Source organism: Coloeus monedula (assembly GCF_965178545.1).
Source record: "Coloeus monedula genome assembly, chromosome: 1".
Taxonomy (NCBI): Eukaryota; Metazoa; Chordata; class Aves; order Passeriformes; family Corvidae; genus Coloeus; species Coloeus monedula.
Genome location: NC_138781.1, coordinates 47,058,280 through 47,076,382, shown reverse-complemented (window position 1 = coordinate 47,076,382; position 18,103 = coordinate 47,058,280). Strand labels below are relative to the sequence as shown.

The 18,103-nt window shown below is 35.7% G+C and overlaps 1 protein-coding gene across 1 annotated transcript in view; it reads right to left on the bottom strand.

Moving 5' to 3' along the window:
- BBS9 (Bardet-Biedl syndrome 9) overlaps positions 1-18,103 on the bottom strand; it is a 286,626-nt gene that overhangs the window by 128,406 nt on the left and 140,117 nt on the right. The window contains exon 21 of the mRNA XM_082287559.1: positions 12,957-13,179. Within this exon, the coding sequence (XP_082143685.1) occupies positions 12,957-13,179 (223 nt within the window). The remainder of the gene's footprint in view (positions 1-12,956; positions 13,180-18,103) is intronic.

Genomic DNA, 18,103 nt, shown 5'->3' with positions numbered 1-18,103 from the left:
AACTTGATTTAAATGAGAATGCCAGTTCATAACTTCATTTAAGTATCTCTGAACAGCAACCTAATACTCCTAATGACTACTCTGGTTACAAGAAACCTGCTCCATTTTAGAGAAAATAAAACCCAATTAATTCATATCTATTTAAATAGATTTTAAGATTGGAAAGTCTGATCATTCAACAAGGCTTTACCCCGAAATATCCTTCACAAATTCCTATATGTAATTCAAGTATCCATTTATTTCTAAGCTACTTTCAAGAATGTCACCAGCAATTATTTTTACTTAAAAACCCCTCAGTTTTTGTTTCTTTGCTAGAAGAAACACATGCCTACCAGTATTCTGATATAGTTTTAAGATAAACACAAAAGATTTCTCAGTGCAGCTATAAAATTTAATAAAGTTCAGCACCACATAACTTACATTAAAAAGGTTGTTCATAATATTTATTACCTCCAGTTGCACTATTTCTGTTCACCCATCCATTTGAATTGAGGCATCCTTCATCATCTGTATACATCAGACCTTCTCTTTGATCTCTAATGGTAAATTTAAAGGCTGAGTAAATGTCCTTTGAAACACAGAGTGTGGCACAGCTGTTTATTGTTACATAGAAGACAGCAAGTCATTAAAATTGAAACTCAATTAAAACAGTGGAACATCCCCCTAATCATTTCCCAACTTTGAAGTAATACCCTTTTTGGTGATATCTCTAATTTACAGTTAACTAGTTTTCTTAAAGAGGAATAAGTCAAGCTTTGGTTAGGGTCAGAATTAATAAAGTACATCTTTCATCAAAAGACAGCGAGCTCCTGGCACTGCACCCTGCTGTGGTATTTGCACTTATAACAGGCAGCAAATACCCACCAGATATGCAGCCTGCCATGATAATCGCATGAAACTCATCAAGCCTGTGGTTTTTACCAGTTTGCTGAAGGATTTTACAATCCTAAAAAAAGTGCTTCAGCATTATGTAGCTAACTACACATTACTTTTTTATTAGTTCTTTAGCAATATTCTAATTAGTAGAGGGTGAGCTAAATTTTTGCCTCAAAGTGCAACTGAATCAAAACAAAACCTTAAGGATTCGAGTTTATGTGATTTTTTGGTTTTGCATGCCCTCTTATAACCAGTCTTTCTGTTTCAGCCAGGACACAGTTAGGAAGAAAACAACAATTTTTTAAAAAAAATTTAAATCTGCCAGAGTCATGAAGCACCTCATATGTTTGATTTGATTACATTTTCCAGCTCAAAGTTTTAGGGATGGGTGAGTCCAAATAAGCACAGGGGCAAGGGAAACTTGTATTTATGGACCTTCGCTTACCATGTGAACATTAGCGGAACCATTGATACCAGGCTCATGAGTAGACTTACAGCTGACTGCTCACAAAAAAATCAACAGTCATAACATGCTCTCATTCTTTAAAAAGTCAGATAAAAAAATCTGCAAGCTCAATACTGATGATACACAGCTTTGAACAATGTCAGGCATTCAAATTCAGGAAGATACTGCCATTTTTCTCCCTAAGAAAAATCTGTAGGACCATTGGGGTGCAATTCACAATGTAGCTACTGAGGAACACTACTGCAGCCTGATTGGCATCCAATATGTGCTAGAGGTGATCACTCAAAAAAACAAAAAACTCAAAGTGACATTGAGAGAGATTCTATACCTCACTAACTGTCATCCACAACCCAAGATGCTACCTTAAAATGCCACTATTCTAATCTTAGGCTGATATGCAAGGGTATGAGCGATGCTTGCCGAGGCACTGGCTGTGTCCCACAGTCTCTAAAACCCAGCATGTCCAACCATATCTACCTCCAAGTCTGGGATCCAACCACCCAGAGGCAGTGAAAACTGCCCTACATCGCCAGATGGATCTGGCTGTGTAATATGTTCCCTGAAGTTCAAGAGCTCTCTCTCAAATTAGTGCAGTTAACCTCAGGGAATAATTCTTTAATTGAAATGTAGTTTTCCACTGCAGAAAAGAAAAAGAAAAAAAAAGCCAAAACCAAAAAACCAAAACAAAAAGAGAAATCATTTATTAGTACAGACATCCCTGACTCTCTGAAACTCATAACCCAAGAAAATCTTAGCTAAAGTTATAATAAAACTGCAGTTCAAAGCTTTGTTATCATATAGTTATGCATTTTAAAAACAATCTTCTAGTACAGAGTTTGTCATGCTTAGACTAAGACCCAAGGCAATTTCAGCTTCAAATGTTAAAGCCACTCTTTTACCTAAAGTTATAAGATCTTTAAAACTACTTTTTTCTGTTTCAAAAAAGCACTGGGAACTTTCCTGTATGCAACTCAAAACCAGCTGTACTTTGCAAGTAAAAACTTTCCAAGTGCCTGGTTCTCTGCAGATTTTTGGCAAATCTGTTTGAAAAATTGAAAAGTGGGAGCCTGAGCCAAAGCTTACTGAAGTCTATGGAAAAACTCCCACAGATTTCATCAGGATTTGGATTAGGCTCTGAAAAAGTCTGAAGTAATTGAAAAATCAGTTCTGCATGTAAAAAAAACGAAATTTTCACTAGGTTTAGATTTATTGGACTCCTTTATGGTAATGTGGAAGAACAAATACACTGGAAATGGTGTTAGTGATGTACATATAGTTTTACACTGTTCATTCACCACAGAGTTCCACAGACTCATACATGTTACTTACACTGCCTACACAATAGAAATTATGAAATCAGTCCCACATATACAAACACCCTCATTTTAAAGTGACCTGAACATTAAGGGGGAAAAAAAAAAAAAAAAACATTAATACCTTTATTGCTCAAGTGGGTTTTTTTATTATTTTTAAATTTTTTTTAACTGAAGACCAAACAGACCTTCAAAAGCTGTAAGACAAATTCAATGATAACATACACAAAAAAAAAAAAATTATTCAAACGACTATCTCATTCTGGGCACACTTGCTCAGTTTATAATAATGTAACACTAGCAATTTCAGCTAAGGTGCACCCAATTTAGGCAGCGTAAGAGAATAGTCAGGTTTACTCAACCTAAACATGCCAGAAAATCAAGAATAGAACCAAATGCAAAGTAAGTGCTTGTGGTACCTAAAATAATGGCCACAACATCTCCTGACGTGTGAACAGTTGCATCTCTGCTGACTGAAGGATGCTACTTCCAGTCAGAAGAAACTGAGTAAGTCATTATACTTGACATATCCTGCTTCATCCCTCTGTACTATCTCTCACTTGCTAACTTTTTGTCGATGGATAATTTGCCATGGTTGCACTTATGAAAAGTAGACAGTCCCTGTAATTTTTTGGTGGTCTTGTCCAGATAGGGACTGGAAAGGAAAAGTAATGTCATCCAAACTGCAGAGCTAATTATGGTCTTCAAATGCCTACAGCTCATGCACAAATACCAGTGCGCTTCATCATATAAGCTGTTCTCATAGGCTGTTCTTCAAATATCACAGCTTAGGAAAGCTTAGAGGAACCAAAAAATCTGGTAAGTGGAAATCCAAAGACTGACTAGACGTACAAGACTAGGTCTACATTAATATCATACCTGAAATAAAATTATTGTGCTACATTATTAAAGTTTGGCTTTATTTTTTTAAAAAAATGACATAATTTTTGCAGCCTCTTAAAATAACTATCCAGGTTTTAGCTTTGCTTTTTTTACCTGCTACTATTGAATCTTCAGAAATGGAAGGTCAGAGACTGTACACTTTCTCCATTAGCAATACTTTTTCTATAGTTCTGAACAATTACCTTATTAACATGGATTTTAGAAGTTTATTTTTGCTTGTGGTCTCTAAAGGTTTCAAACAACACAGAAAATAAAGTCCAGTGACAAGCAGGGTCATTAGGGGAAATTTTTTCAACTGACAATTATTTTCACCAAAAGCTTACCTCAACATTATGAATCATTTGTGACCACTTATACCTAAGTAGGACATATTAAAATTTAATGGATTTCAACGCAAAGAGCCAGCAATGGAATCGTGCACACCAAGGCACTAATGTGTTGATCCGAACTGTACTTAGTTGAGGCAAGTTGGAATTGCAATGCTGCCAACTAAATTTCATAGTACCACAAATGAATGAATCCCATATCTCAAGAGGGATTTCTTTTTTATTCATTATGCATGACATTTTCCTCTTTAAATTATTCATTTTTTAAAAAATGTTATTGCTTTAGCCTTCTTAACCTTTGTACTCCTTCCCCCTGTGGTTTTTGCCAGCTGTAATATCAATTGGGGAGGGAAGATGTTCTAAACAACATAATAAAAACCTTTTCACAACCCTACACAAAAATGTGTCCTGTTACTCTTCCATCTTATTTTGCCCCTTTTCACAACAGTGGAACTTGAAATGCCCTGAAAAAAAAAAGCATATATTTTCTATCAGTGCCTTCATTCCAATTAAAAAAAAAAAATTCCAGTGCTTTACTACTATTTATATAATCCCTGAAAATTAACCACTTGGAGAGCTATCATTTGAGTCCTGCAGGGTGATGAAAGTTGACTAAGTGAATTAAAATTAAAGACCACCTTAGACATTGTTCCCTGCTTTCTTCCCATGTCTGATATTCAGATTTCCAGTTTTCAGTGTGCTTGCCTGAACTGAGCCAAATGGTGTAAGAACAGGCTGCAATGTGTTAGGCTCACCACAATCTATTAATCTGTAATCTGTGTTTTATCAGTAAAACACCTAAATTGAAGCGTACGTAAGAGCTACAACACCAGACTGCACAGCATATTTGAACTCTGTTTATACACAGGTATTACACTATTACCTTGGGAATGACACTTATTTTCTGCATAGTTCAATTTTCCTTTCCACATAATAAACGACCAAAATTACTAAAACAATAGAAATAAAAGTTTTAAAGAGCTAAGGAAGTTACAATGGAAAGAAATTACAGAGAGTAATGATCCACATCAGAGAGCCAAACAATCAAGTTTCTGGCTCCACTAAATTGTTCTTAAGCTTTTCTTAAGCAACCACAAAAACTTGTTGCTGTAAGCTCTCCCAAAATTCTCCCTAATGACTTGCTACTCCCCTTCCTTTTCACTAAATCAGCTTTATGGGGCAAGGGACATATTTTAGTCTCAAAAATAAAACCCAAACAATTAGTTTAAAATGTTTGATATATTACTATTCACTCATTTCTAGGCTTTTATATTAAGATAGAACTGTTCATCATGAACAGCTGATAATTTTCTGAAAAAATATTTTAAACACAAAGAAATAGAAGTCAAATTAAAGCTGCAGCACTGTATCATGTTCCATTATATACTATATCATGTCTCACTGTTAGCTGACCCAACACAGTTTAACAGGAGTGCATGACAATGCTAAGGGCTGTAAGAGTCAGAGCAACTTCTTTGCTCTTATCATTCTCATGTGATTATCATTGCAATTAGATGGAGAGAAGGCAGCTAGCTATGTTTAAACTGGCACAACAGCTCAGCCATGCAGAGCTGCACAAATTGGACACAGAAGTACACAATGATCGCAGTGTTTATGGATTTAGTATCTGTTACACCTTTGGCAAGCCTTGTTAAAATCTCCTTGCCTGACAGACGCAGACTGGTACCACCAGGACTTTCCCTGCGGTTACTGCTTTGGGGGACCCAACTGACAGCCGATCAGAAAAGGTCTTCCTACCCTTTTGTTGCTACCTCTCTCTGTCAGAGTCATTTACTCCCTTGGGTGGCTAGTGCTGGGGTTACTTGCTCCAACTATCACAGTGAAGGGACTGTGCATGGAGTTGCATGGACATCAAAGGGCACAGGATGGACAAGGAAACTGGTGAAGCCCAACGTAGGGAGGAGATATACAGAAAATAGTTGAGGAAAACCAAAGGGGAAAAAACAATTAATCAGAGCCATACTGGTAGCCTTACTAGAAGGAAGAACTAAAAGGAGAAGATAGAAAGCACACATTTTACCAAATGTTTGTTTGCCTTAAGGCAGTGTGCAAAATATGGGAGTTTCAAAAAGACTTATACAGTGATGATGGATCAGTTTGGGTTTCAATGCAAGTAGTACACAAGTTCCCAACCTGCAAACATACATTAACTTTCAAAACAGGTGAATACAAGTTTTGACCACTTAAGAAAATGAAGAATAATGAATGCAATACTTCAGTGACACATAGCTATACTCCATATACATACATTAAATAAATTTAGCCAGCAAATGTAAGAAAAATCTTACTGTCTTTCTGTTTAAATAAGGAGTTCAGTTTTATATTATCCATGAAAACAATACTTTTTCACTGTTTGTAAACAGCTCACTTCCAGGGAAATCCATAAAGTTATTTAATTGATCAATCTGTATGATTTTAAGGAAATTAGAAAAGACGAGTTAGAGTTTGCCTCACAATAGTTAAAGTCACTTAATGTCAGTTTCATATTTAAGGGCTTGTGCTAAGAATTCCCTAGGAATGAATTGACACAGTGTTTTGGGCAGTAAAAGCCTCCAGGTACATCTAAGAAAGAAGTCCTTAGCAAACTGATTTTCAAAGAGAAAAATGCACTATTATTAAGGCTTAGATTTCCTGAGTTCACAGATATATACCAATGTCCTTTAGACACTTTTGTAAATGTTACTTGAATGGAAGCAGGTAGGGAATAGTGGAAACAGGTGAGGAGCCCTATAATAAAGACAGGTAAAATGCTGAATCTAATTTGGTCAATGACCGCCAGTTTCATCAGTCAGTGCTGAACAGTGCTCAGGTCTACAAAATCCTTTCAAGTACTTTCAGCAGGCTTTGTGAATACTCTTCCTTACCTAGATTTAATAAGCAGTCCTAAAAAGCTTTATGAATACCCAATATATTGAAACTAAAATAGGAAAAAGAAATTTGAAAGCATTATTTTGAGGGTTTCTAAGGGGAAAAAAAAGTAGTTCAGTATTTTATTGCTATAGAAAGCATATGGAAAGTATCTTAAATGAGAGTCACACTTCATAATGGACCACAGTCTTCTGCAGAAATAAACACTGGACTTGTGTCACATCTATGAGAAAAACCCCATATTTTTATACACTTCTTTGCACCACCATGGGAGGCTACACAAAACTGACAACATATCGTGATCTCAAGCTCACAATACTTTACAGGAAAATACCTCAAACCATGCTCTGTCAGCCTCACATGATTTTTATAAGTACCTGCCAGTGGCTCAAAAGCACTGTTTTGGCCTCAGGGCCAACTTCTGTATCTGTGCCTTTTTCAGGCTACTTGAAATTCAAACTACATGATTCTAACTTCTCCAGGGAAAAAAAAGTTACTGTAATTGCTACCAAGATAACATTACAAACACAGACTGGAACCTCTGTGAGTACAAACAGAAGCCACTACATTTTTCAAGATATTCTGCATTTAAGTCTATTAAAGCTGGAGAATACCTGACTTACACTGCATGTTCCCTTCCCCTAATGACCAATGAAGAATTCATAATTAAGTGCCTAAGAGAGGAATTTGCAACTACAAAAATCCTATATCTTCACATCAAACTAACTAATACTAGTCTTTCTTTAGGTACACTCAGCACACTAAGAACTTGCAGCAATATTTATGTCTATTTCTTATATATAAATTAATATTGTTCTTCCAGGATCTCAAATCCACATGTTTTTCCTATTAGTACTAACATTCTCCCCAAGTTTAATAGCATGTAAACAGAGAGTTCCTTAAGGAATATGACACATTCTGTTGCATCCCAGCTTTCCAGTGAAGAAAACAGCTTTCAAATGGGCAGTATTCACTCACAAATACCACAACAGGATTTTGAAAACAGGTTTTTATAAGCTTAAGCAAGGAAAAGAAACCCTAGAAAAACTTCTGTCTTCTAAAGCATGAATATAGATTCTGGGTACGTATATATACTTAATGTGCTAAAGAACATTGCCTTTAAAGTTTGCATTTATCCATTCATAATCTAAATTACAGAAACATGACTATACAAAGTACAGTTATAATCAACTTGATAAATTAAGAAACTATGAAAACAAAGTATCTACTCAAGTAAACACTACCATGCTGATTCTGTAAAAATACAGAATGGGAAACATCTGGTTAGGCAACAAATTTGTAGAAAATGGTCTTGAAATTGAGATAGGGCAGAGTACAGTACGATATACTTCCTGCACAGACGAAAGGAGAAGCATTCTATTTTGGAAAACAAAGAGTAAAACTGAAAATCAACACCAAAAGACTGAGATAATGTAGTCACAGTAAGTATAAAAGAAAAGTTACTGAAGGAATGTACCAAAAATATTCCAAAGTTTTAAACAATTAAAGAACATCATTAATTGCCAGCTCCATTTTCAATATTCACAATAAAACACTGATTTGCAAGAAAAACAATGTACATCAAACATTGGGAAACCCTTCCAATAAGGACACTAAGCTACTATAAAAGTTATCAAGAGATACTGTTCAAGGTGTTTGAGAGTCCAGATAAACTTTGATATCCTGGATCTGTTAACCCCATTGCAACACAAAGGCTGGCAGATGGGCAGTTGTCTCGCCTCCTAGCTCCAACTTTATATAAATTTCAAATATTACACTTAGAGAAAACTATTCATAAGTCCTATTTCCTGGATGCAAAATACTCATCCTTTTCCTTGTAATTTCAGTTCTAAAGATTCAGCCATCTGGGAAGATGACAGTCTTTGGCATTCCACAGATTTCAGTGATGGAGCTCAGTAATTGACTTTCTGGTTAAATAATATTTTCTCTACTGCTCCAGTTATATTCAACTACATAAGTAAATCATGCTAAAGCACAGTATAATGATCTCCTAATGAAGCCAAGAGATAAAAAATACTGAAGTTGAGAAAACAAGGCAGAAGAAAAATGATGGTCTAAAGAAAAATAAAGTCCTTATTTAAATTTAAAAATCCTTGCTTGAACAAAGGCTTGAACTGATACAGGCGCTATTTGCACATCACATCAGGAACTATTATAGGAAAAGCAGGATCACACTCTAGTCAAAGAGAACTAAGCTTCCCAAAATATGGGTGAAGCGATATTGTAAACAGAGCTCCAATCAGACTGACATCTAAACAAGTCTTCAAAAAACCACAGTTAATACTCATCAAGGTTTTAAAAGCAATCCTGAAAAACACACAGAGATTATAAGAGGCCATTAAAAGCTACAGAATTAACTCACTGCAGGTCATCAGGATTTATGCTACAAATAATCATTCCCATTTAACTCAATACATGACAATGTGGGTGGCCCACAGCACCTTTCCAAGCACTTCCCTGGCACTGACCCACATTTTGGGTTGGCACCACTCCCTTAACCCCTCATCGTTCCTCTCATCCAGCCATTTATGCATTGCCAAAGGCAACAGAGTACATGATATAGCTTGATGTGGTTTACAGTTATAATCATATTTAGCCAATGATACTGATTCAATTTTAATCACCCATATAAGAACATCTTACATACTGGAAAACTATCATGACCCCCCTTAAATTTCTCTTTATTTTTCCCTCAGAAGAAACAAAACTGAACTCTGTTCAGTTTGTCTAGGTTTTCCTTAAATTGTGCTCCCCTGTGAATCCTGCTCATGAAGAATAGAAAGAAATAATCGTATCTCCTCATTAGAATTCATATGACTACAACCCAGAGTTGGAATTCACCTTCAGTGGGAACATATTGCTGTCTTTTATTCAGTTTCTGGTCCAATATAACACCCAAGAGCCTATCCTATGGCAACAGTGCTTACAGAATTATTTCTCAAATTTTAGTTTGTCGGATTCTTACTTGCTAGAGTCCATGGCTCTTGTCTCAACTGAAAACCATCTTAATAACTTTAGCTCCTTCCTCTTATTTATCAAGATCAGCATTATTGCTCTCTCAATATGCCTGAAACTACTGCAAGCTTGTTGCAAAACCACAATTTTAACATTCGTGCCCATATTCCATCACTGAATCTATTAAAGAAAATAGTGAACAAAACCAGACCCAGGAGAGACCATGGTCTACCTCTAACATATAGTCTTGGGTTAACTACAAATACTGACAACTACTTTTGAAGGCATCTTTCAAATAGTTGCACACTTCTAATATAAAGAATATAAGATAATCATCACCTTTTCAATGTGGCTTCAGGCAATTTCTCTAGAATTCAGGGTACACCATCATGAACATATTGAATATAACTCCTAGAAATTGAGCCTACTATTACAGTGCTGCAATACTAGAAGGGTCCTAGGCACTTTAAAAGAAATTTTCTAAAGTTGGTTGCTATGGAAAAAAGGGTTTTTTCATCATTAAGAAAAAGAAGGGGCTAAAGAAAAAGTGTCATTGAACAAAATCCTCAAGCTAATTCCAGTTACTCTACTGAACAATTATGTGACCATCTTTCGCTTGGCTTGGAGTTTAAACATCCTGAAGAACTTTCCCCTACATTAACATCCAGTATTTAACCATAAATCCTCAGATACAAATATAATTCTCAGTCTCCCTCTCCACATATAGTTCTACCTCATTCTCCTCTACCTATTCCAGTTCTCTCTTTTAAGGGCTGGCAAAAGGAGTTCCTGTGTTTTCTCGGGATTATCAAAGAGCTCTTGACTCAATAGCATACAGTTATTTTGTATACTGGTTTCCCTTTATAAGGCATCATTCTCAATTTCTTCCAAGTGTAGACCGAACAGGTGCTTTTAGCTGGACTCAACAGTGAGTCAAAGTTTTTGATTGTCCCCACTAATAACACTGTTTTCACAGTGACAAGTGGTCTTGAACACAGGAATTCATTTCTTTTAGGTAAATCTAACCAGGCAGATGAATTCCAGGAATGTACCTGGAGCACTCCAAATGCTAATGAAGAACCAGTACATGCACAGAGCTAGTTCTGAAACAGAAATGATGCAAGTCATGTTTCCAGCCTCAACTCGTCCATCCTGCAGATCTGCTTCTAACAGACCACATTACTTGCCAAGGTAGAGATGGCCAGAGAAAACATGAACAGGTGACAAGACAAACATGTTTAAAAAGTGTCAGTAAAACCTTTATTCTCAAAAAGAAGTTCCAAGTTTTGTCCAGTCCATTCAAAGACAAACACACACAGTTTCAAAATACACAGCACATCTTGTTGGAGAGTAACTACTTAAATACTAAGCTATTCTGAGCACTTGACAGAAGTATTTCTCTCTAATGAGCTTCTCCTCTAAATTAAGATGAAATTTTTTATTCTTGATCTCTTTCAAAAATTATATTCTTTCAACAGTTAATGAGTAAATGCAAAGTCTATGAAGAGCAATATTTCTTCTAATTTTTTTTACAATATTTACAAATTTTACTCTTTTCCTAACAGAATTATAATCTAATTGCATAGTTCCCTGAATTCAATAACACTAGTCAACTGAATAGGAAGAAGTGAAGTTCCTTATTAAATCAATTCACCTTATTAGCTTAGGTGGAAAAAATTGAACTGCAGCTATGTATACCTTTCCAAAATTCTTAGAAGAAAAAACAGTGGTTATATAATCAAAGTTCAGCGAAAGAAATGCCCTTCACACATATTTTAGTCCTGCAAAGAAATACTAACAGAAATTTGTAGAGCCAATATGACACTTATTCTGCCTCACTTCCTTGCTTCACACAATTACAAGTCTGGTTCCAGGTATGGCAACAGTGTAATACTAAAGTAAAACCATATATGAATGTAGAATTTCTACCATTGCACGGTCTGAAGCTGTTTTACCAGATCCTTTATAGTAGCACATGCAAAGGAAGGCTGCACATAAGGACTTTTGAGCTGCTGAAACACTGCACACACCATCCATGTTATATTAAACAGGAACTTAATTATTCTTTATAATGTAAGAAAGCAAAATACTGATAATCAAGATACTGCCCTAACACAACTCCAATCTTTATCAAAAACCATATCCATGAAGCCAACATAATAAACTTCCAGCTTTAAGAATGATGAAAAGATAAAATACAAACTTTTCCTTACAGATGTGAAGACTGCTGCAGGAGAAGGAAGGCATTGAGGTCCAAGACCATAGTGATACTATGGTTTAGGAGAGTATGAAGTCGAATGAACAGCCAATCCAAATTCAGAGCAGAAAGCCAGGAAAAAAAATACCTGTTTCCAAGTCACCAGGAGTATCTGATGTTTACTAAGAGACTATCTATCTATCTATCTACCTGTCTATCTATCTATCTATCTCACTGGAGGAAAACACAGGGAGAAAATGTTTTGCAACAGTACAAAGATGGTAAAATTCAGGCTCCACAGAAAAAGTGTGATGTTGCTCCCACTATTACTAAAAAGTAGCAATATAGAAAAGGACATTAATAAAATTTCCTTTAAAAATAGTAATTCCATGACATTCATGTAAATCATTCTGCACTGTGAAATCTTGGCCACATTCTTTTTCTATATGGAAAATATTACTCAACACATACTTAAATAAGTTTTATCTTCAATTTCGTGCTTTCTGTGAGGTATCACCCAGCCAACTAGTACCTTCTAAAGTTGCAGATTTTTTTTATTTAGTGTTATCACTACCTCGTGATTTATCATATGCATAGGCCATAAAGCCACTACTATAAATATATTAATTTCTTTACCAAGAAAGCATGAATTTTCACTCTTCCTTTTTTCCATCACATTAGACACATACACATGTACACATCCAATTGAAATGTGCAAAGAAATAAGTGATAAGAATTTCAGAGGTTAACAATGACCTTCTGGGTTTCATTTGCTGCATTACTGTGCATACTGTGTAAGAGCAACAGCAAGTGTTGAATAAAATGAGAAAAATCCCTCAGACTTAAAATTATCTTATTACCTAAGTCATTCTACTTGTCAGCAACACAACCAGTGTTTGGTTTCCACAATCAATGAAAAACAAACTGCCAAGAAAATAGAATGTTCAAACTTTTTAGTTTTAATATGCAAATAAACATTTTGGATTTTGAACGTGCACTTCATGTCTTACCTGGCATGACAGCAGTTTGCTGAGTGACTGAGTCTGTACTTAATGAAAGGCGACCACCTTTGGCCAATCTATCACAGAAGAGGGTGATGTTCTTCTTCAGTCTGCTGGTATCTTTGGGCATGGACAACTGGCTGCTGAGAGTCAGGGCCTGCTCCTTGGAGCTCTTTGACAAACAAGTTCTTAACAAGTAAGAAACTGCAGCATCCACAGTTTCTTCCCAACCCTGCATTAGAGAAAAGGAAATTAAAAATTAGGTGAACTGTAATATGATATAGCATATTAAAAATAAGGTAACAAATCATGGACTGAGAATTTTTAAATTATACTGATACATAAAATATTGTTTGGGGGTTAATGAGTGTCATGAACACCCAACTTCAACTTGTACAAGCAAAAGCTGAAAAAACAAACTTGTTCCAATATTGAAGTCGACAGAGAAATCTAATTTCAATAATAGCAATGTATGGACAGTTAAATTTAACTAGAACAGTTAAATTCAGTCATTGCATTAATAACTGAAAACTAGAAATTCTTGGTTGTGACATTTAAAATTGAGAACAGAATGGAGCTATAAACAAAAGCATAATACATAGTATATAACATTATGATGATGATACATCAAGGCCAGGGAAAAATATGTATACAATTATACATTTCTTGGAATCACAGTCTAAGATTCTCCTAACATGCCAATAGCAGAGAACATAATGACTACAACCCAAAGCTAGAGATATTCAGTACCCATTTATCACATCTATTAACCTTAAGTTATGAGCACAGGTGTGTCAGTGCTATGATGAACAGAGAGTGATTTCAGCATAGTGTCAACTATTTATGAAAGACCAGCTTAGTAATCACTTCAGTTAAAACAAACAACACTCAGTAAAAGCGAGTTTCTTTTCACTAAGCACCCTGAACAGCACATTTAAAAATTAGCTTTGAGTCTGTAATCTGTACTGTGGTTTTCAGTGACACAAACAAATCAAAGACATTCCTTTAAGGAAGAATCCTGGACAGCAGAAGTCCTACTGTTTGTGGCAAGATTTTTAGGTTAATGCATAAAATCTAACATATGACATCTATCTCATTTTTGCAGTATGACATGCAGATTGATTCCACTTGATGCATCCTGTAATCTTAAATTACACTCCGTGATGAGCCTATGTGATTAATCCAAAGCATCTATAATTAATGAACCTGCGAGACAGACACAAAGCTTTCTCATGTCTTTTCACTAGCATCTTGCAGAGCTTGGATAGGGTTAGCAACTAAATAAAGGGCTTTATGGTCTGCTAACTTCATAACTCATAATATCGCTTAGTATTCAGCCACCTGTAAGTAAGTTCTATGTATGCGCTGCGTACATGTACAGGAAAGTATATTCAATCACTGTAGTATTAGTGTCTGCTCTCTCCATGCTGCTAATTGATTGGGACTTATTTTGGCAAAAGTCTCTATTCACTTTAGAAATCTTGACATGACAGTCCAGAATCACCCAGCTCTACCTGCTGCCAACCTAGCAGAAGCTAACACCAAGCTTGCTCTTTACATGGCAAGTACTCAGAAAAGAAAACTCAGGTATCCAGTTGTAGATAATACAAACCCTGAGTCTTCTTGTTTTTAAGCTCTTTCTCATGATGTGTTCTACATGATTGAAAACACTCAGCTGAACAGCAAAATCACCTACCTATGCAAATTTCCATGACTCAGTAAGTGTAACATTTGAAAGAATGATGGTGTCAACCCTGCTATAGTCCACTGAGCAAATAAGGTTTATGGATTTCTTCAGTTAAATATATAATGGCTTTTGTGAAGGACACCACTTTTAACACAGAGAATCAAAGGCCACCCTTCCTGATCTTGTGAAATTCCTAAGAACAGATCCAGGGCAGATGCTTACTAGTGGTCAAGTATACCACTGAGACCACACAGTCATATGCACTTCATCCTTGTCCAAACATACCCTATACTGAGTGTCCTGGAAATGTGATGTGTGTGTATAAAATATTTACATTTTGCAGAGGAACAGGATCACCTAGCGAGGTTTTCTTAGTCAATATCTGCCTTTCTGACTTCATAAAAACAACATTAACCTATTATCTTATCTGGATTTGCCCCCCACAAAAACCACACATAAATTAGAAAAATCATGCCAATCGATCAATCAATCAATCAATGCTGTGGTAGCTTAACATTTTTCAAATATTCTAGAAAGAGTCCATTAGAATGCAATGCATCCACTGACCTGTGATGGTGACAGGAAATCATCCATTCTGCAGCCAATTTAAAGAGGTTAATGAGCTGGTAAATGCTGTCTACGTTCCCACACACTGGGCAATGAAACTTAATACGTACAAAGCACCAAAAACAGCCAAGCCAGCCACTCCTAATTATACTACAAATCATGAAAAATAAGACAACATAAACATAAGAATCTTGAGTTTCACTAAAAGACAAAGAAACACATGATTAACTGTTGTCAGCATACAGTAGCTGAGAAGCTGGCCAATATGTCTCTCCAAATAAGTTGTAAAAACTCAGGCAAAAGCATTTAAATAAAAGCACTGAATTACAAGCTAACAAAAGTCAGGAAATTAAAAGTGGCTAGTATTCTGTCCTTGGCTCACACAGGTATGTTTTACTTTATACCACAGCCTTAACATTTTCCAACCCTTGTTCTTGTATTTCATTTCCATGTAAAACTAGTTTCTCAGTAGACCATAAAACTATCTTCTCCAATTCAAGGTCTGTTGACCTAGTAAGTCCAGTCAAATCTAAAGCAGCTTTTATGATTAATGAAAGAGTACATAAAAGCTACCTCTACATGAAAAAAAACTTGATGGAAACTGTTCAGGTGATTTTGTACAACTAAGAATTAATGGCTGCAAATAGGGCTGCATTTGTCAGTAATTTTTATTGGTGCAAGGGGAGAATTGAAGGAACAAGAAAAATTCTCCACATGTTAAAAAAGCTGAAAGATGTTTGCAAATAAAAGTATTCTCCTCTATAGCCCACACTGCAGAATGATTCTACTGCCACAGTTGTAATATTCATTAGTGGCTTTTTGTGTAGTACTCTGCATATTTGAGGACTGAAAGGCACACCTTCAGCAGGAGTGTGATGCCAGTAATCCGTCATTCTATTACCAGCAAGCATTGCCGTGATTGTGACAATAAACGTCAGTCAAGACTCACAAAGAGAGGCATTATTAAACCATCCAAATTCTTCATATAATTCAGGTAGATATGAAAAATACTTAATTCATCAATTTTACTTCTTCACTTGGAAAGGCTGGGCTTCATATTTTGCATATATATATTATTAATTTTCTCTTTTAGGTAGTAGGTAGAGATTGGCACTTTCTTTTAACCAAATCAAATACATTGCAGGAGTCTGAAAACCAAATGTTTTCAGACATTAGATTTAGACACTAGTATTTGTGATACTAGCACAGCTAATATATTAGTACACATCACTGGTATTCCACACAAATTGCCACGAAGGATCCTCAGGTGTCTCTGAGTGTGACCATAATTATACATTCAATCTCACTTTGGCTTAAGGCTTCATCCAGAGTACCTTGTTTGTAGCCTGACACTTGACTGCAAGAGCCCACTCCCCAAGAGTTTAGCTGGTCAAAAACAGAGTCAACTAGACATAGATAAGGGCAGGATCTGAGAGAAGGATTTCCATAGGCAGAAGTCTGAGATAGGGCCTGTTGTCAGACTCGGTAGGTTTACTCATATAGTGTCACTTCTTAACACATTTAAACAGTTAGTATAATTCAGAGATCTACAAATGAGTACTATTTGTCTTAAGTGCAAATAAATCATTCTAACAGCATATCAGTCAAACTTGAACTGTGCATAAGCCAGATAAGTATTTGACTGTGTATCTTTTACTTTGAAAGCCTTTATCTTTATTAATAATATTCCTAAGTCATCTTCTGAGCTACCTATGATGTAATTTATCCTGGAGTGACAATCAAGGCAGTTCAAATTCAAATGCAATGTGAAATATACTGCAGAAACTATGCAAAATTGGTGCCAGCCAAATTATGGGAATTCTGACAACTGTTAACTCAGGAATTTGCCAGGCTATATCTTGTTTCTTTATTTTAGACACAATAGTGATTTCATCAGCTTTCAAAAATGCTAGAATACTTGAAAGTTCACCACATGAATGACAATCCTGGCATTTATGCTTATCTCAACCACCAAAGAAGAGGTTTCTGTATCTGAAAGCCTTGTATATGTTAATTCACAAGAAACACCAGCCATGTGTCTCTCAGCACTTTGCTTTTACAGCAATTAAAAAGAATTATCTTATTCTTACATATACAAACCAGTAATCCACTAATCCATGGCTACCAAACTGGTAATCTCCAACACAGGCACAGACCACCAGCAAATTTGGCCAGGTATTCACTGTGCTACCAGTCTTCCTAATCCATATTCTTCAAGCATATTCTATATTTCTAACTGATCTATTTGTCTCAAAGAGGAGATAACAGCCACAGAAGCCATAAAGTAGGCATACAACATTTGTGCGTGCTGTCAGAAATGGAAATGACAAACCTTCCTTGTGCGTGTCCCTGAAAAATTACTGCTAAAAAAGAATTGATAAATCCTTTAGGGAGACCTTTTGAAAAGAATTGGAATAAAAGAAAAGAAAAAGACAACCCAATAGACTCAATATTTATTTAGCACTCAGAAAAAAGTGCAGCAAAATATTACTGAAGTCTTAATGTGTGACATTTGAACAGTGTCAAGAGACAGTATACTTTTTAAGAAAAGGTTTTCTAAGAAAAAAATATTCTTGGTTGAATAATTATCCTTGTAATAACATAAAACCAGTCTGCTTTAACATAATGCATTAGAAACATCAGTCACAGATTATCTGGAATCTTCTACAATTCAATTTTGCATTTAAACAAAAAAAAAAAAAATCAAATCAAAAGCACCTCCACATATATAAAAAACAAAAACCTACCCCTGGGATAACTGAAAAACAGGGAACTGGCAAAATCCTACAGACTAGCGGAATTCAAGTCTGATGAAAATCCAGACACATGAGTCAAGCTTAAATACATTCCAAATCTACTCAGTGCCTAAGAAGGATATGTATTGAGCACACAATAGAAAAAT